Source organism: Liolophura sinensis, chromosome 13 (assembly GCF_032854445.1).
Source record: "Liolophura sinensis isolate JHLJ2023 chromosome 13, CUHK_Ljap_v2, whole genome shotgun sequence".
Lineage (NCBI taxonomy): Eukaryota > Metazoa > Mollusca > Polyplacophora > Chitonida > Chitonidae > Liolophura > Liolophura sinensis.
In genome coordinates, this window is record NC_088307.1 from 26,062,823 (window position 1) to 26,084,301 (window position 21,479).

The following is a 21,479-nucleotide window of genomic DNA, read 5'->3' on the forward strand; positions in this document are numbered from 1 at the left end:
CATGCCATCTGATAAAGTCCCCCTTCCCTTGCGCCGATATAGTGTTACGAGTCATAAGATTGGTATTGTCCACATATGAGCTTATATATCAACTGACTCGAGCTTTTCTTTACAGGAAAAAAAGATACTGGGGATCTGTTAGGTTGAAATACACTTTCATCTTTTGATTGTCTTTCTTACTTTTGTATTTTGCCCCAAAACTGTGTGTACACTCTGGCATAAATAAAACGCCTCTGTTGTAAAACTTTAAATTAAAGGGAATTTTAAATTTGCGAGGTGTAGATGATATATAATGGAGAGTTGTATTAAGTTTACGAAACAAATTACGTTGAGGTTAAAATAATGTGGTGCAATGGTGTGCGAATTGAGTACTGGTTTTATCTTATAAATTGATCGTCTTTTAATTATGTGGATCCATATTGATATATGAATAACGGTTACAACCGAAAGGCACATTCGACCTGACTAAAATAGTTCTGGAAAAAGATTCATTGTGTGAATCTGTCATTATAATTGGTTGCAAAATATGCACTCGTGTTATCTTTTAGACGATTTTTAACGGTTTTATCGTTTATTTGACAAGTACGTTAATCAGATTCGAACTCATACTGATACTTGTGAAACGCTTATACCGTCGTATGACACATAATACACATGATTTAGTGCTGGGAAACTTTGCGCGAAACTGTCCTTTCCGTGGACACATAACAAAGTAGAAGCCATTGGCATGAAATAACATGACTGGGTTAAACATCCATTTGATAATCAATTTCACGAACTTCTGCTAAAAATAAGTTTTGCCCATGAAGATAATGTGTAATTTCACTGTGAACACTAACTAAATCAGTGCCATGCACCTCTGGTGACAACACAGTAGCCTACATACCTTTGCTTTGTAACTGAGGGAATCTGTCATATGCCTTGTGAATAAACTGGTCATTAAAAACAAATCAGTTTCTAGCCCCTGTGTTGACAACACGGTACATACCTTTGCTTTGTAACTGAGGGAATCTGTCATATGCCTTGTGAATAAACTGGTCATTAAAAACAAATCAGTTTCTAGCCCCTGTGTTGACAACACGGTACATACCTTTGCTTTGTAACTGAGGGAATCTGTCATATGCCTTGTGAATAAACTGGTCATTAAAAACAAATCAGTTTCTAGCCCCTGTGTTGACAACACGGTACATACCTTTGCTTTGTAACTGAGGGAATCTGTCATATGCCTTGTGAATAAACTGGTCATTAAAAACAAATCAGTTTCTAGCCCCTGTGTTGACAACACGGTACATACGTTTGCTTTGTAACTGAGGGAATCTGTCATATGCCTTGTGAATAAACTGGTCATTAAAAACAAATCAGTTTCTAGCCCCTGTGTTGACAACACGGTACATACGTTTGCTTTTTAACTGAGGGAATCTGTCATATGCCTTGTGAATAAACTGGTCATTAAAAACAAATCAGTTTCTAGCCCCTGTGTTGACAACACGGTACATACGTTTGCTTTTTAACTGAGGGAATCTGTCATATGCCTTGTGAATAAACTGGTCATTAAAAACAAATCAGTTTCTAGCCCCTGTGTTGACAACACGGTACATATGTTTGCTTTTTAACTGAGGGAATCTGTCATATGCCTTGTGAATAAACTGGTCATTAAAAACAAATCAGTTTCTAGCCCCTGTGTTGACAACACGGTACATATGTTTGCTTTTTAACTGAGGGAATCTGTCATATGCCTTGTGAATAAACTGGTCAATAGAAACAAATCAGTTTTATGTATCTGTGTTGACAACACGGTACATACCTTTGCTTTGTAACTGAGGGAATCTGTCATATGCCTTGTGAATAAACTGGTCATTAAAAAAAAATCAGTTTCTAGCCCCTGTGTTGACAACACGGTACATACCTTTGCTTTGTAACTGAGGGAATCTGTCATATGCCTTGTGAATAAACTGGTCATTAAAAACAAATCAGTTTCTAGCCCCTGTGTTGACAACACGGTACATACCTTTGCTTTGTAACTGAGGGAATCTGTCATATGCCTTGTGAATAAACTGGTCATTAAAAACAAATCAGTTTCTAGCCCCTGTGTTGACAACACGGTACATACGTTTGCTTTGTAACTGAGGGAATCTGTCATATGCCTTGTGAATAAACTGGTCATTAAAAACAAATCAGTTTCTAGCCCCTGTGTTGACAACACGGTACATACGTTTGCTTTTTAACTGAGGGAATCTGTCATATGCCTTGTGAATAAACTGGTCATTAAAAACAAATCAGTTTCTAGCCCCTGTGTTGACAACACGGTACATACGTTTGCTTTTTAACTGAGGGAATCTGTCATATGCCTTGTGAATAAACTGGTCATTAAAAACAAATCAGTTTCTAGCCCCTGTGTTGACAACACGGTACATATGTTTGCTTTTTAACTGAGGGAATCTGTCATATGCCTTGTGAATAAACTGGTCATTAAAAACAAATCAGTTTCTAGCCCCTGTGTTGACAACACGGTACATATGTTTGCTTTTTAACTGAGGGAATCTGTCATATGCCTTGTGAATAAACTGGTCATTAAAAACAAATCAGTTTCTAGCCCCTGTGTTGACAACACGGTACATACGTTTGCTTTTTAACTGAGGGAATCTGTCATATGCCTTGTGAATAAACTGGTCATTAAAAACAAATCAGTTTCTAGCCCCTGTGTTGACAACACGGTACATACGTTTGCTTTTTAACTGAGGGAATCTGTCATATGCCTTGTGAATAAACTGGTCATTAAAAACAAATCAGTTTCTAGCCCCTGTGTTGACAACACGGTACATATGTTTGCTTTTTAACTGAGGGAATCTGTCATATGCCTTGTGAATAAACTGGTCATTAAAAACAAATCAGTTTCTAGCCCCTGTGTTGACAACACGGTACATACCTTTGCTTTGTAACTGAGGGAATCTGTCATATGCCTTGTGAATAAACTGGTCATTAAAAACAAATCAGTTTCTAGCCCCTGTGTTGACAACACGGTACATACCTTTGCTTTGTAACTGAGGGAATCTGTCATATGCCTTGTGAATAAACTGGTCATTAAAAACAAATCAGTTTCTAGCCCCTGTGTTGACAACACGGTACATACGTTTGCTTTGTAACTGAGGGAATCTGTCATATGCCTTGTGAATAAACTGGTCATTAAAAACAAATCAGTTTCTAGCCCCTGTGTTGACAACACGGTACATACGTTTGCTTTTTAACTGAGGGAATCTGTCATATGCCTTGTGAATAAACTGGTCATTAAAAACAAATCAGTTTCTAGCCCCTGTGTTGACAACACGGTACATACGTTTGCTTTTTAACTGAGGGAATCTGTCATATGCCTTGTGAATAAACTGGTCATTAAAAACAAATCAGTTTCTAGCCCCTGTGTTGACAACACGGTACATATGTTTGCTTTTTAACTGAGGGAATCTGTCATATGCCTTGTGAATAAACTGGTCATTAAAAACAAATCAGTTTCTAGCCCCTGTGTTGACAACACGGTACATATGTTTGCTTTTTAACTGAGGGAATCTGTCATATGCCTTGTGAATAAACTGGTCAATAGAAACAAATCAGTTTTATGTATCTGTGTTGACAACACGGTACATACGTTTGCTTTGTAACAGGGAATTTGTCATATGCCTTGTAAATAAACTAGTCGTTAGAAACAAATCCGTTTCATGCACCTCTGGTGACAATAGTTTAATGCATATAATCGGTAATTTCTGCGAACATATATCAGGGAACAGTCCACTGGTGTAAGAAAAGCATGGCGAAATTAAACATCCATTATATAACACATGACTGAATGAATTGATCATTCAAAGCAAATCTTTTTCATGCACCTCTGTTGACAATATTCTCCGCTACATGCAGTTTTCTTTTGAGTTCGTGTCAATCGCAGGTGAGCATTGCGTTTGGCTTACCGATACCTTTACCTTTTATAGGAGTCTTACCTTCTTCAAACAGCATAGCGGAAAACTCTCCCCGAGAATCCAAGATGCTAAAGGCCCGGGTATACTGGTCCAAAATGGCGTCATCTTCACGAGATATCCACGACGAGTCCGTGCTGTATTCTTCCCCACTGGAGGCGTCGTTAGACGAGAGGTTGTCATGGCGCGTAGAGCTCAAGAGCACGCCGTCATCCTCCATCACTTGACAAATCTGCAAACAACATTAACAAGACTCGTTATTTCTTTGATCAAATCAATCACCAATCCACTCACAGATTTAGTTGATTGCATACCGTTTAACGCCACATAGTTTTTAATTATACTTTTAAATTTATTGTTTATTACCTATGGCTAATTTTTAAGATTGGTTGCATGCATGAAAGCGGAGTGTTTGGTGTATACCGCCGACCATTCACTGGAGTTTCTGCTCTGAAATTCTTTCACTTGAGTTATTTGACTTTTATGCCATTCTCAAGCTTCTCCAAAGTCAGTTTAATGGGGGATAAAAAAAATAAGCGACCTTTAGCGCATTAATCTTTATCAACATATCGATTTGATTTATTTTGATTATTCTTTGTTGCCATGAATATCCCCGAATTCTCCCAAGTCTGACCCCGGGAACATCTTGCAAGATCGCAAAAGTAAGAAGTCACCATCAAGCACTTACTACCTGCAAGCCCCACGAAAATCATATGAGCAGGGTAATGTACACAATTCCCTGGACGAAACTGGGATCGAGCCCACCTCTTGGCTAACCAAGCGATTTAAAGGTGAGCTCCTTAAAGATTAGTCTACGACTGCCTCCCTGTTTAATTTATTTAAATCGATTTCATAACTCCAAGCTTAATAAATTGACAAAATCTTTGGTTCATTCTATACTGATGATATTAGATTCCTTAGACTCCATGCCTACTTACCTATTGATTAGATACGTGCTATAAGTTGTGTTAAAAATAATTCACTTCTTCGCTGTTAGTGGGATTGAGATACCGGACAGAGCCCAGAGAAAATAGGACAGAGAACAGAGAAAATAGGACAAAACCGGAAACCGGACACGAACCCAGAGAAGACCAGGCAGAACACAGAGGAAACCGGACACATCCCATAGAAAACAGGACAAAGCCTGGACTAAAAATGAAAAGAACCAGAGCAAACAGCGGACAGAGCCCAACAGAAACCGGACAGAACCCAGAGAAAACAGCGGCGTTTCCCCAACTATATCTTGTTTATTTTAGCCAGTCGCCTATATTCACCTGTCTGTAAAATCATACTTCCCACCAAAATTGCCTTCAGTCAAGCTCCATACATGAATATGTTGGAAATTCATATTCTTTCACAGATAGTGAAAGAGGAAATGAATTCGTCATGTCAAACTGCACAAGCTCGGTTTGAACTCATTGTCTAGGGTGACGTCATGAATAACGAAAAAAAAAACAACAACAATCAAACCAAAAAAACCAAAGGCATGCTGGATGTTGTTTGCACGTTTTAGTATAATATAATCTTAATAAATGAAGTTTAATTTATCTCTTGTAGTATTTGACCTCACGGCAGAAAGGTATTAGAGTTGGATGTTAGGAAATGCTGTTTTAAAAACCATGTAGCATATTCCATTCCATATATAACCATGAGTTTGTTCTACCCGCATGTTGGTGCTAGAGCAGACACACCGTGTATGCAAAGCGATAATAACCTTTCAAAAATAAAGTTTCATTTCGCTCCATTACACGGATATTTGATCATGAGTATAAACTGCACCTGATCCGCCATATAGGTAGCTTCTCTATGGACCACTGGGTGGAAAGGGGCTTCTGATACAAAAAGTGCTACCCTACTGTTAACTGTGACAAGCTGGACTGTAGGGAACCCACACGAAACACTTCCGTTATGTGTAATCGTACAGGGAGCAGATATCCGGTGTGTGACCGACTAGAGTTTTCGTGTTTGCATGTGTTTGATGGGGAGAGCGGGAGGTGGGGGAGTCGAAGTAAATGATATTTGTTAGCTCTGACAGCAGCAGGCAAATATTTGTGATCTTCTGTAATGTTATAATCGATTGTCAGCTGCATTGGTTAATGATGACTTTGATAAATGCGAATTATTTTTCTTTTATTTATATCGTTCCTCCGAAAGACACAACTGCCTGGAAGCTTGACTTCTCTAGGTACAAAGTACATAACTGTGTCACCGGTTAGCAATCAGTGTGATGCTATACACTACACTAAAAAAATGAATCTGTTAATTGCAACAGAAAGTCTGTTGTCTGAGTGATGCTAGGATGTATTCTGTTATTGCAGCAGGTTATTCTGTTAAATACAACACACATGTTCTATTAACTCAACATAAAGATTCTATCAAACTAACAGGATTCAACTGTTATATTGAATACGACAGAATATTGTGGTATAACGACAGAATATTTATTAGCATCACTCAGGCTTTCTGTTAAATTTTTTGGGTGTAACAATGACTGGATATATGTTCTGGAGATTGTTTTAACCCGACAAGGGCCTATGGGTACGTGGATACCAAATACCGAAGATATGATAGATTTTTAACATGGATTCATGGATATCAAATACCGAAGATGTGACTGATTTTTAACGTGGATACATGGATATATACAAATGATATGAATAAATAAATAAATTATTAAACCTTTGTAAAATATAAACGGAGGTAACACCACTGCATCATAGTACGTCACAACTATAAATCTGACAATATTACACCCCTTGTATGCCATGAATGAGCTTTCCAAGCCGACAATATCGAGATTCATTGTCACAACAAGCTAACACTCCGTGCAACACCCTAAATAAAGTAAAACTTTATCGTAGATATTAGAGTATGTAATAGGAAATAGGTGTAAACACTGCGGATATGTATTTCTTGTTCAACGAGAAATTCACATCGATGAGAGTAGCAAGAAAATATTGTCAATAACTGAACGTTTTCCTGATGAAATTTATGTATGTATGTTGCTTGGTAATGACAATTGGTTAATGTACTCAGGAAAGAGCAAAAATGTGTTATATTTTATTGATTTATCTATTTGATTGCTTTTTGTACGTCGCACTCAAGACTATTTCAATTATACGACTGCGGCCAGCATTATGGTGGCAGGAAATGTATTGTAAATTTAATATATATTTAGGTGTTTACTTACTTTTTATATACATAAAAATGTTTTTTTTTATATTACCGCGGCCATTTTTCTGAGAGGATAAAAAGAAAGAGGCCGGAGTAAACCACTGGTCGTTGGCAATTATACTGGCGAACTTTGCACGTGGTGGAAGGTAAGTGGTTTTCATGCAAGACTAAACGAGAAAGCAGCATCGATTGCTTATTGCCACTAAAGCCTCGAGATCAATCTAAGCAGCGGAAGCTTGAAAATCAGTTGTCCAAAATGCATGAATGCTTGCATGTATGCTTGGAGTTTTGCGAGGTACAAGTTTTCCGTCCTTTGACGACGACGCGTCATTAGATGTGTTTACCTATACTGTGCCTTCTGGTGACAGGGCGATCCATGCCACTAAGGTGCTGTCGCCACTGAAGCATCATGCCGAAGACACCAGACATGACACCCGACCCAGTTACATTATGCTGATGCCGGGCCAACTAGCCCTGTGCCTTAGCTCTATCTTCCACATGCTGAGCACCAAGCGAGGTGGCAACAAGTAACTTTATGTGCTGGCACAAAGTCGTTTAACTCAGCAGACGGGTTAAGCGAGTAAAACGTACTAAAACGCTCCAGGTACATCGAGACATTAAATTGGAACAGCATGATCACAAAGGCAAAATTCTCACAGGTATGACTTCCTTGTTGCTTTGACAGCGAGAACATATGTACAAACATACCTAAACAAAGAAGATAGAAAAGTATAGAGTCAAAGGTGTGTTGAACAATGTATCAGGGCAGTGTTTTGTTGGCTGTTTTGAAGAACGTTGACGTTCCATGGGACCTGTATCTCTGTCACAAGAAGGCGAATTGTGCAGCTATTTGCAAGATCAACGGGGCGCACTGAAGATGTATTTTTGACACGATCCATCTACTTTAAAAAAATTAGCATAATGACCTGACCATTTAAATCAACAGCGCTTTGTGGGATTCAAGTTTCAGTGAGAGGCAAAGTGCAAATAAACATTACATGCAAAGATCATCTAAGTTCTTTAGGTTAGATATGTACATGTAGAAAGTCAAATGCAAGACAAGCAAAAGTCTGAACTGAAAGTGGGTGACGGACATTAGAAAGGCTCTGTTGAAAGCTTTACATTGGTTTTACGTACAATGGTGCACTTCAGACAGAAACGGCGACAAATTATATGACCAAAACTAAAAAGATTATCGCATGGAACACGGCTTGGACAAATCATCTTTAAAAATTCAGTTCAGAGGTTGGTTTATAGGACAAATACATAATCAAAAGAATTTATATCAATTGATCCCTTGTTAATTCTGCTTAATTCAGTAGTCACCAGACCAATCTCAAAAACAATGTTCAACAAAGGACACCAAAGAACTAAGAAAGTATATGAAGTAAGAAGTTATGACGGATTCATGTACTACAGAAAAGCAGTTAACGTTTGCCTAATGAAACATATAACGAATATTTTACAGGCCTGTGGATTTAATCTAAACGTAAATCGTGTATTTAAAACATGTATCTCGGTTACACTTCATATGCACCTGTTCATGTTCAACGTGAGAATTTTAGTCAGTAAACTGCTTATACTCCCTCTGGCTTTACCTTACCAATCCTTGTCTTCCAAATTCAGTTATAGAATGCTCAGAGTCCAATGGATGCGAAGTCTTTACGTCATCAGACTATTATTCGCAGCTGAGACACAGTCAAAACAGACATTCATATACCAGCTGTCAACCAAAAGTGGACGTTTCATGTCCATAATCGCAAGTATAGCAAAACAACGTTCAACACCAATAACTTAAGAACTAAGAAAGAATAGAAAGTACGAACTGAACAAGTCAACAGTTCTTAATGATGTTTGAATATTGCACCACGTCTATAGGCTTACATTAGCTCAGATGCTGTAGAATAAGGGGCGCTACTTTTCCATCGAGACTTCCGTGCTGTAGACCATTTACAGTGGCCGAGGGAGGGATGCGCCCGTCATTCATGAAGTATATGTCGGTGTCCAGTGAGTCGGGGTGTGCCTATGTCTGTCAAAATGTGAATTGTAGTACTTCTCCCTGTCTTGGTGCTTAGTATATATGCTAAATCCTTGCCCACCCATAAGTGCAGTGACTTGGTAAGAAACCATATCACGGTGTTTTCAGCAGGGTTTGATGCGTGCAAAGGAGACAAAGGAGGATTTGATGCGGACAAGGAGAGACCGCCATGATTTGACAGAAATAACATTAACAGACACAGTTAATATCCAAGCAAACAAACAATCATTACAACACTAATTACACAATTAGACATACACCAGTTAGATACAGACAGGCTTATTTCCCCTCGCCCTAGCGCAGCTAGCATCGCCATCAGCTGAGAAGATCGAATGGTGATGTGCCTTTAGGATCATCTTCAAACCCACAGATAACGCCACGTAGATGAACTCTTCAGGTATAATGATAGTGGTTTGTATTAGTATATGCTTAGGATAATAATGTAGTGTTGTATGTTCAATAGCTTTGAATTTCGATGATTTAGTTGGGAGATTAACATGTTCAAATCGGGTAATGTTTGTGAAAGTTTTGTTGTGTAGTAATCGCGTTATTTCATGACTTAAATTACACTAACTTGCCGTGAAAGAAATGTGCATGGGTACTGAAGTATAGCTCACACAAAATAGTGCAGGAAGTACAACTGAAGGCAATAGTTTAAAAGTACGAACTAATGTGTTTGGGCGTAAACAAGAGCATTTTATGCCATAGTCATTTCCCTTGATTCGGTATTGGTAAACAATGCATTCCATGGTTCAGAAACGATTATTCAAACAGTTAGTTACCATTTGAGGGATTCTGTTGTGATCAACTGCTAACTTGTGAATTTAGCATTGTTATATGTGAATTCATAAGCACATAAATTAAAGTCAGACATTAACTTAGAGTCAGGCATTAACTTAGAGTCAGACATTACACCGAGTCAGCCGAAAATCTGTGTTTTCAGCCAAGTCTTGTCCCATTTCTAGCAATTATTGTCGCACAAACTTCCCCATCAAATCTGTGTAGTCTCTCTGTTATATTTTGATTGTCTTTCCTTCATATTTTTGGCACTAACATACCGATTAGGTATACTTAAAAAAGCACTTAGACACACTTAAAACTTCAACGCGCGCGTTTTTGTAATGCCTGTAAAGCCAAAGTTCAATACAGCCAGTGTGTGGTGTGTAGCATTCGCAACATTATCAGTTCACCTAACATTTGCAACAATATCGGTTCAACAATCATTTGCAACAATATCGGTTCACCTAGTATTTGCAACAATATCGGTTTACCAATCATTTGCAACAATATCGGTTCACCAATCATTTGCAACAATATCGGTTCACCAATCATTTGCAACAATATCGGTTCACCAATCATTTGCAACAATATCGATTCACCAATCATTTGCAACAATATCGGTTCACCAATCATTTGCAACAATATCGGTTTACCTAGCATTTGCAACAATATCGGTTCACCAATCATTTGCAACAATATGAACTGCATAGTGATTCTCGTGAATACGATTTACGGTTAGATGATTTCAACTGCAATATGACCCACAACCACTCCATTCCCAACACGTTAGTCAGATGCCTATATCGTACACTCCGGTGCTGCTTGCACGCCTCATAACGCCTAGAGGTGGACAGTTACCCGCGTTAGTCCGCAATAAAGGTACTGATATTACCCTGTCGCCTCTTTTCGCGTGGCCTACATTTAAGTTGATTAAGATTTACTGGAGCTATCCATGTTGTGCGACAAGAACGTTCCTCTCCAAAGGCCCCTCTCTTCGCCTAGACACACAAAGAATATATAATCCGATCAAAGTGTAACGATACTCCTTATATACAGAGTTACAGATACATTTTGTCAATACGCCCCTCCCTCGCCGGGTTTCCCGGTAAAATCTGTTATTTCATGGCAGTCAGGGTTTAGAGTAGTGCATACAGGAGTACCCGGAATAAACCCCCGGCCTATGGCAGGTATCTGGCACCTTTCCTGACTTAAATCTGGAGATTAAGAAGCGATTAATTAATTAACTTCGAGTCTGCGACCTCAACTTAGAGGTTATTGGATATTGTCCAATTCCTATTAAGCTCTGTGGTATTTCATTTATTTATACGTTTGATTGATGTTTTACGCCGTACTCAAGAATATTTCACGAATACGACGGAGGCCAGCATTGTGGTGGGAGGAAACAGGGCAGAGCCTGGGGGAAACCCACCATCATCCGTAGGGTATTGGCGGACCTTCCCACGTACGACCTGTGGGCTGAGCCGGAAGCCAGCTTGGGCCTGATTAGGACTCGCTATCGTCGGCTGATATCAAGGCCAACACGTTGCCACCAGTACATACTTGAAACTTTGCATTGCGTTTAACATAATAAAATAGAAATAAAATGCTATAATAAATCAATATTTATTCATTTTTAATCTACATTGTTCTCATCTGATTCAATCAGTCTATACCCACTTCGACAGGCGATGATCTGTCAAGGTCTTGCATAACATGCATCTATTTAGGTCTACCATACACACTTGGCACGTAGATCGGTTATTTACTGTCACCAATGACCCACTTTTCATGCGGCGGCCCTTTGTCAATCCGTCTCCTAACCGAACACCCCTGCAAACCCCTGCGCTCACCCTGTTTGTCCCCCCTCCCCCCCCCCCCCCCACCGTCATTCAACCCACCTACACTCACTCTGACCTCCCTATGTACACAGTGTGGCATAGAAAACTGGTATGTTACATGTTACGTCTGACTGTCATCAAGAACGTGCTCAAAACAACCTATGGCCCTGTGTAATGAATGTCAGTAACCATGACTGCAGTGAAGACCCTGGTTGGGTAGGCCTGGGTGCACAGCTAGTTTACATGTATGAAGGTATCTGCAGTGTACCTTTGTTAAGCACGTTGAGCTCAAATATAAAGGACCACGGCCTGGAGAGTATAACCAGAGTGGTGACGACAGTGTGATAGTTAAGCGGTGAAATACAGCCCCTTCTTAATTTACCTCATTTTAAGGTTTTATTGTAACTGTTTATTAAAATCCTTAAACAGGTAGTAACGTACACTCTCAAGCAAGATTAGGTAACAATGCTGTGATATCAATTGTAATTTATTAGATGTCAAATGCCCAGTGTGCAGACAAAGATTTACATATGTACTCCATGTGTACATGCTATCCAGTCAAAATGATAAAAAATGGTGCAACCATGGGATTTTGCTCGAGACCGTGGACAGCAGTTACATTCATCTGTTTACTCGCGCCTTGAATTTTTACTCGCACAGACACGGCGGTATGAAAACTTTGTCCAGATAACATGGGAGTTATTACCCCCACTCTGCTTCATGGCTGACTAAGCCCAAAACTACGCTTTGTTAGCGGTAACAATTTACGCACACTGTGTACTTTGTTCTTTTGTATAACATACATTAATTACCGGTTATTTTCAGCCTTAGTTCTCAGAATATCGTTGTTAATTGTTACTAATCTCTCTCTACCTTCCCATGTTATCTTTCGCCTCCTCGTCTACTTTGCCTCCGAAATTTCTTGAATTTCTAAAATAGTATGTGTCTTTCACGTGACATAGTTTTAAAGTGCAACATGCAAAGACCGAGGACTCAGTGACCATTTGCCAACTATCACACTGGTCTAGTTTCACTCTATATGCTATAGGTCTTTATATGGGAATGAATGTTCCATCGATAAGTTAATCAAATAAGCTGCCCTCCAAAAAAGGCTTAATCTGTTCATTTTGTTTCAGCATTTAATGCACATACGTTTTCATTACTGCTCTTTGTTGTGCAGTATTATGTTTCTTCGAGAAACTTGGGGTTAAACGCTGACAAAGAAACTAACCAACAATACCCACGAAAACTTACACTCTCCTTTTCACAAGATGTAACGAAATGGGACATGAACGGATTCTTTATGCAAACAACAATCCATAAATCTCATTGTATTAGGGCTTGAATTACTACGCTTACAGGGAAGTCAGCAGTGGTGTGTTTAAACTAGCAGTTTGGACAAAATAGGGTACCTTTGTGTGTTTTGTAAAACATGTCGGGCCATTTTTGTCAACCTAACATCAGGAATAAGGAAAGATAATCTAAGGATCTATTTCACATCTGCCATTGGCCAGACAGTCGATGACGTCAAAGCCCAGCTGGGTCAAATGTTACTTCCTCGACACGGGCCCAGAAGAGAGAAATACACAGGCTTTTGGAACGAAGTCACTTAGAAAGAACGTCTTGCGTTCTGCTCGAATTGAATTTCAGGAATTGTCTCTTTGGCATGCATGTACAATTTCACAGCTGTAAAACTGGTCGGTAGTCGTCGTATAGGAGGCATATATCCGTTAACATTGAAATGTTTCGGATTTTTACACAGTTCCGAAAACGTTCAACAGACTACGAATAGTGAAGTTATTTGGAGAGGATTGTAGGCCTATCATGTAAGTTATCTTAGAAGAGACAATGTGGACAATGACAGGGCTGTGTCCTGCTAGACAGAAAGCAAATTAGAATGTTATTGGTAAACTCACTACGAAATCTCCGAACAAATTAAAACCGTTCCGAAAGAGAGAAAATGCGAAAATTAAGCACACTGTCTATTTGAAGTGGGTAAACTGTCTAAGAAACCTAGTATGAAGAGCAAACAACCTACAAGAGGGCTGTAAACAGCAATCTGTTTCTCGACAGATAGATAGTAAATACTACACCATATACAGTACCGAACGGTGGGAACGGTCTATCTTAGAGGTGACAATGCGAACAACAGGTCATAAGCACATCACAAGAAATAATATGAACAACGAGCGAACAACACGAATTCTGTAAACTTTTTCGAAATAGGTGGGTCTGTTTTGATAAGTAATGGGTTTTAAATTGGCGATCAGTTTTGATTACATTTGGACGAAGCAATTCCTTGCTAACGAGGTTTATTTTTAATAAAAGATTTCGGGACCAGTTTCACATGTTCCACCCCGTGGAGGGCCTACACGGTGGGCCGCTTTGCGGCCAATAACATTAGAATAATCAGTTTATTCATATTGCTATATATAACGCCATCCTCAAGAATATTTCACATATACGGCCATTCTTTCTCAGACTTCATGGGTGTAGGCAATTAGTGTAGTAGTAAACTTAGTGTGAGGAGTAAACCGCTGATCATTGGCAAGTTTCTGACGAGCTTTTCCACATGTGACTTAAAGGTTTTTATTCGTAGAAGCAGCCATATTGTTGTGATAGCACACACACATCCGCACGATGGCTGTCCGCTATTTATTCTCCGCGAAAGTTTCGAAAATAGTGTAGGTAAAAGAATCTATAAAAACTCCTCTGTGTCTCTTAAATGCACTCGAGTTCTATTTTACAGGCGAGATGAACAACAACCAACTTTATTAAACGACCCACCGGTACACATAATAACACAGAATGAAAAAGGTAATCGCCTTTCATATCCGCATTCGTCCAACGCATTACATAATATAGAAATATTAATGGGGCTATTTCTCAGTAACGGAACTAAAGAATGACCTCACTGTAAACTCCTGATGCTCCTGATAGCCTGCAGCTATCATCCATGAGCAGTAGTTCACAGCTCTGTAACTATCGAGATAATCTTCATTATCTCTATTTACAGATAAAGCTACGCATCGCGGAAATTTTGCGCGTTTTCTTGCGTAGGCCTACATATTTGCCCTCTGTTTCGCTTTTGGTATTAAATATACACGACATGCCCGCAATATAGCTTAAGTGGCGTTCAACGATAATCATTCATTCAGTCAATCGTGTGTGCTTGGACACTGACTGATTGATTTACGTGTATACATCAAGCCTATGTAATTACAACTCTATGTATACATGTGATGTTCAATCTTACTTTTGACTTTTGATTTTGGGGCAAACTTGTAACGTAAGCGAAGCATCTAAATCACAATCCAACAGAATTAAACAGAATTCAATGTTAAATTCCCAAAGACCAATAGTATTAATAAAATTGACATAACAGTCTAAAAAGATATATACAATTTTAGCGAAAGACAGTTACTTGGAAGTAAAAGTAGTCAGCAGCAGGTTCCATTGATGTAGTCAGCAAAGATATGCGTGTGTAGTATCTGATGTGTCAAAATAAGTACGTACTCCACAACACTTTATGTTTAAAACATTGAAATGTCTTTATTTGCATAACGCACAATGTACTGTTATAAAGCAGGGAAAGTATAAAAGTGTCACAGTTACGCTTTAATTGTAACTGATCATACACTAAACGCGGCGGTGATATTAAAACTGCGCCATGTTTATACGGCCCTTAACCCCGCGTTAAGTGGGATTAGATGTATAATCATGTATTCCAGAAAGCGGACATCCGGCCAAGTGCCTTTTTACTCGCGCCAACACACGTTACTCGAACAGACACGGCGGTGAAAATGCTGTCTACGTAACATGTGAGTGAATACAAAACTCACGGCCTCGTAAGGCGAAAATCAGATTTTCACAATTTACATTGAAGATTGTTCCATTGTCTAACGTACTGTAATTTCCGGTTGTAATCAGTTTTAGTTTCAGAATATCGACCAATGTTGTTCATTTTCCTAAGCCGTCCAATGTTCACCTCGTCGTCTGCTTGGCGCTGCCTTATGCGAGTGAAGGGTCCGGATGTGCTCGGGTCATGAAATCAATTGTTTTAGTGCCATTTTAGTGCTATTTCAATGACCAAGTTTTGATTGTCTCAGCCAGCTACGGGTTATTGTTATTTACCGGAAAGAAAAATATTTACACGAACAATTTTTTGATGTGCTATCATTAGTTGCCGTAAATAACAAAAGTTCACCATCACCAACAACAAGAAAAACACACACGCAACAACAACAACAACAACATCACCAACGTCGACCTCCCATGCAGCTGTTCTTCACAGCTGAAAAGCAAAGCCTTTAAGCCGCATTCGGTCACCTGAGTAAACTCCCAACTCAGATGCGTTGAAACAGGGTAGATGAGTAAGTATGAGAAAAGCTAAATTTTTCATACCATGCATTACCAAAGCCTTTGTCCACAAGGCACGCATCGCGTGCTCAAATCCAGGTGTGGCTGGTACGTGAAGAAATTGAGGTACCTCGGAAGTCACTCCGGTTTCCTCTTGCTTAAGATGTAGCTTAAGATAAAAAAAAAGATAATTGCTTGGTCTTTTTATTTGCTGTATAAATCATTATTTTCACTCAGCCTCATGATTTTGATTCGTCTTCAGCATTGGGCTTATTTGTTCTGCTCGATGTGCCAGGCAAGGTCTGGGCGGTTTCCAATCATCATAATGCTGTCGTATAGGTTAAATATTCTTGAGTACAGCGTAAAACACCAAAAGAAAAAGTAAATAATACTACTCAAATGAGATAAGACGGTGTTTTCTGTCTCCGGCTATGGGTAGACAATCCTCGACCTGCTTGACTGTGTTCTATAGAAAGAGAGTACCTTGTAACATAAAGTATGATAACGGTAACACAGGGTGTGATGGCACATGTAGGATTTCGTATGGAAAGTCTTTTTGCCGGTCATTCACTGTATTGTGAAGGAAGAAAACGTTTGATCAAAGCCATGGTAATGTAATGATAAATGATTTGATATAGATCATGCATTACAGTATTGTTTGACTTGGTGCATGCTGGGACACTGTCATGTACACTATTGTGTGTTGAACAAGTCTTTTACATCAAGGGATCCTTGAAATATTATCTCTTTTACATGTTCTGACTTGTCATCAAAGTGTGTAAGGTAAAACAAACGTCGCAAAGCGAACGAGGATACAGCCTTTTCTCAATGTACCCTGGTTAGGGTTTTATTCCGGTAATGTAAAAGGTTAGAGAGTAGCAATTTATACACTCCATTAGATTCATGGCTTAAGCAGAATTAAGCCCATTTGTTTACAGTTTCCTTACATCACTGGAAACTATATTAAACCTACATTCGTTTGCAATGTTGCAAATGTAGTCTTGGCATTCGGAAGAATTTCTTGCGGCATTTTCAAATGTATAACGTCTGCTCGTGCAAATGGACGAGTTATCTCTACATTAAAAATACAAAAAAAGTTTTTGATGGCACCGACATCAAAAGTGATCACACATTTTAGTACACAATATTCACTTTCTAAAAACAACTAAGTAATCTCTTCAAATGCAAATCTAAAAATGGCGGCATTTCGGAATGATGTAATATGTCACGTGATGTAAAATGTCTTTGCCAATATATTACATGATATACACCGCATAAAGAATTATTTTATGCATGTAATAATATAATATTAGGTAGTAGTATTTTTTAACATTTGTGTTGCAAAACACAACACCTAGAAGTGTTTAACCTGACATAAGATACTGTTAGATTATAAAATTTTCTAAACATACGGTACAGTGTAAACTTTCTAACACTTCGGAATTTGCTACCATAACGTTATAAAGCTTTCCTTCCCTAACACGACCAAAATGTTGAATTTAACAATAATGAAGGTTTATGAGTGAGGCAAGATATAAAAGAGTAACATTTATTTTAGATATGTTTTTTAGTCCAATTACACTCGTAAATTACACTCGTAAACCAAAAAGGTCCGTTTAAAGTCGATAATCACAATCCAAAACATCCAAAAACATCAGTTCCAAAAGAAATATGTAAGAAATAATATATAAATGGTAAATAAAACTGGTAAGTTGTAAATTAGAGAAAAACAGTCATTCTGGGCATGGCATCAAATTTAATAACTCAAGATGAAATACAAATATAGGCATTCACTAATCACGCTTTTATGTGGATGCTTATATACATTCGCTAGCCCATAGTTAAGGGGAATTAGATACCAACTATGAAACTGATCGCCAGGGGTCCTGGACTTTAAGTCCATGTTTGCTAACGTGTGTTAGAGAGTCAAACGGATGAGAACCCGCCTCTGATGTTCACTTTTTTTTTGTTTTCTTTCGCTTCTACCACATTTCTTACAGCAACTAAAAGACAATTGAATGCAGAAATAACATATTGTATTAAATACTGTTTATTTATCTGTTTATTAGATTTTTGTTTTACCGTCATACTTCACTTCTACGACAACAGTCAGTTTTATTCAGGTGGAGGTAACCGGAATGCTCGGCGTAAACCACCGACCTTTGGAAAGTTACTAACAAACTTTACCACATGTGACGCACAGATATGTACACCATATTGGTGGAAGACAAGTGAAAAGAACGAATTTTAAGCTGTCTGAAGGCCAAGCGAGTGTCATCAACCTTTTTCTGTCCAAAAAAAACAAAACAAAAACGGCCGCACCGACAGCCGAGAAATCCACAAATGTCCTGACAAATGTCCTCGCCTGTAAATATATCTGACATATGTATAAAATAAATTAATACATGTATATGAATATAAAATATATAAAATATGAAAAATGGACTTCTCTTTCTGCTTTATTTTGCATTTAAATTCTGAACTAAGAGAATTATATCAATCGATATCAATAATATCAATGTTTACTGAAAAATGCCTCGTTCATATCATCCCATTGGTGGTACTGACTTGCTAACGCCAAGCGAGACAGCAACAAGTACAATTTTTTAAAGTATGAGCCAAACCGGGTTTGATCCCAGATTTTCCGACTTCGAGGCGGACACTCTAATCAGTAGGCTACCGAAGCGATCGTGCATTTGATGAGACGATACAACAACTCCCACTGTGTGAATGCGGACGATGCAAACGGAACTTTAATTGTAACTGGTTATATGAGCATGCATGCAGTATTACAAGGGCCATAGCACGTGATCCTTAGACAGCCGCTACAGGACCCGTTTAAGTGGAATTAGAGACATTTATCAAACTGAGGTCCTGGTTAGTTTCCCCATATGCGCTATAATGGGTGTACCAATAAGAGTCTGATTCTAGTCTGAGGACTTTAAAAACAATTTAGAGGTTCAACGAGTTTTATGGAATATAGCTAAATGATAAACATTCGTGACGTTGACAACATAGGTCAGGACACGGCTCAAGGATATAGAAACGGTGATAAGAACATGCTATCGGACTTCTTTCTTAGTGAAAAGTCCATTTAAAAGCCGTGGAGTATAAATGCAGAATCCTCGTCTATGTGGTTTATGGCGACTTTTCCTTGGTATTTTAGTATCCGCATTATACAACTCAATATTTCCTGATATTGGAATATGGCTTTAGTACGCTGAATATATACAGTCCCAGGTAATGGGCTGTATGTATAATACATAGCCATCCAGGTCAAGAGTCACTTATTCAATGCAAAGAGGCGAAAACATGGGCATCCTGACTTCAGAGTTAGTCAGGGTAGCTCATCAAAGTCACGTGTCAAGTATGGATTTATTCAGTTATGCAGCTTGCTTAACATGTTCCTTCCGAATGGATTCGTGTAATATATGCCAGCCTGTATGAATAAACGAATGCAGACATCGGCTAAGCTGATTTTTTAATAGGTATTTAAAGTGGTAAAACGTGTGGATATACATGGGTGGATTCATTTAATGTAAACATGTAAGGTCACACTTGGAAAAGTTCGTTATTAACCTTACAAAGGTTGGTGGTTCACCCCCACGTCTCCAGTTCGCTTCACCCTTTAGACTGTTCGCCATCGTATCAGTAAAAATATCCTTAAATGAGCATGGCGACAAGAAATAAATAAATACATAAAAAAACAGAAAACATGGAGTTTAGATGTACTTGCAATAGAATTGAACGATACAATTTGATGTGATTGTTGTTTCACCACACTCTCTTCGTTTCACACTTTCTCACGTGTTGTGTACAGATATACACACCACATTTGTGGTCAGCAACGGGTATCGATAGCTTATTGCCATAAATTCCTTGTCTAAGGCAGGGTTTGAACCCGCATCTCGTGTGTCTTAGCGATTGAAAAAAGATAACACCCTACCCATTAATTTTCAGATCTAAATGTTTTGTTATAAGGCGTTTTGGAAATAACACAAGTTTCAGTTTGGGTTTTGTCATAATTATACAGTCATCAAGTGGGAATGCTATTGTCAGTCACAACGCATGGTTTGTACTGGATTTTGAACAATGACATAATGTGAATCAGGTTGAAGGTTAATGGCCGTCATTGTAGACAAGGACTTGATAATTAGAGTTTACAGGCCATTGTGGTCAACAGCTCATGTCCTTACAGTTGTTATTCGGTCGGCAGATTTGTGTGCTGTACACCACTGACTTGATTTATTTTATTTGTTTGACTGGAGTTTTAAGTCGTACTCATGAATATTTCACGTAAACGACGGCGGGCAGCAATATGGCGAGAGGAAGCCTCTCTTACTTGAAACTATGCTTGAGAAGTTAATAAGAAAAGAAATGAAGTATATGTGATCACATGCATCGGCGGAATCGCAGTTAAAAGATGATCAAAATCAAGACAAAAAAGACCTCGTCATTATATGAGCATTGCTGGTAGTTTTAATATATACGGTATATTTATTTATTTATTTATTTATTTATTTATTTGATTGGTGTTTCACACCATACTGAAGAATATTTCATTTACACACCTGCGGGCAGCGTTATGGTTGAATTCACGCCCATCGTCATATTGCTGACTGACCTTCGCACGTACGGCCAGAAAGGATGAACTCACAGGGGCTGCATGGGTGTGAGGTTCTGGGTCATTGAGCTGCGGTGGCAAGCCAACCATGTACGGTAAATTCCGTAGACCCACAGCAGGTAGTTGATATATATATATATATCTATATATCTATCTATATATATATATATATATATATATATATATATATATATATATATATATATATATACCACTTTCGCTCATATAACTATTTATAACAAAATGAAAAAAGGCATTTCGAAAGAGGTTTTAAAGAAGAGAACCCTGATAATAAAACGATCTGGGTTAAATGAGGTGAAAATACTTCTGTGGGTGCGTTTTGGCATGTCGGTCTATCTGGAGCAGCAAGTGTAACTCTAATTTGACAGTTGCAATGTTTATTCTATCCCTAATGCCCCTTTTACTGTGAATCTCAGCCTTGACGGCGGGCCAAAAATATATAATAGACTTATATAGATAATGCAATATATGTTGACATCTGTCCAAAGCACTGGGTCACGATGAACGTTCGGAGACATGCCCTGCCGTGAACGTCAATACGGCACATGGTGATTCCCCTTCTGATTCCAAAGGCATAGTGAAATGTTGTAAACCCTGAATAAAACTTTTATGATTAGCCACGTAAAAGACATTGTGGTCTATGCCTTTCTGGGTAGCGACTACTAAAATTAAATTTTAAATGA

At 38.5% G+C, this 21,479-nt stretch overlaps 1 protein-coding gene across 1 annotated transcript in view; it reads right to left on the minus strand.

Moving 5' to 3' along the window:
- LOC135480091 (uncharacterized) overlaps window positions 1-21,479 on the minus strand; it is an 81,989-nt gene that overhangs the window by 54,673 nt on the left and 5,837 nt on the right. The window contains exon 2 of the mRNA XM_064759846.1: window positions 3,987-4,194. Within this exon, the coding sequence (XP_064615916.1) occupies window positions 3,987-4,194 (208 nt within the window). The remainder of the gene's footprint in view (window positions 1-3,986; window positions 4,195-21,479) is intronic.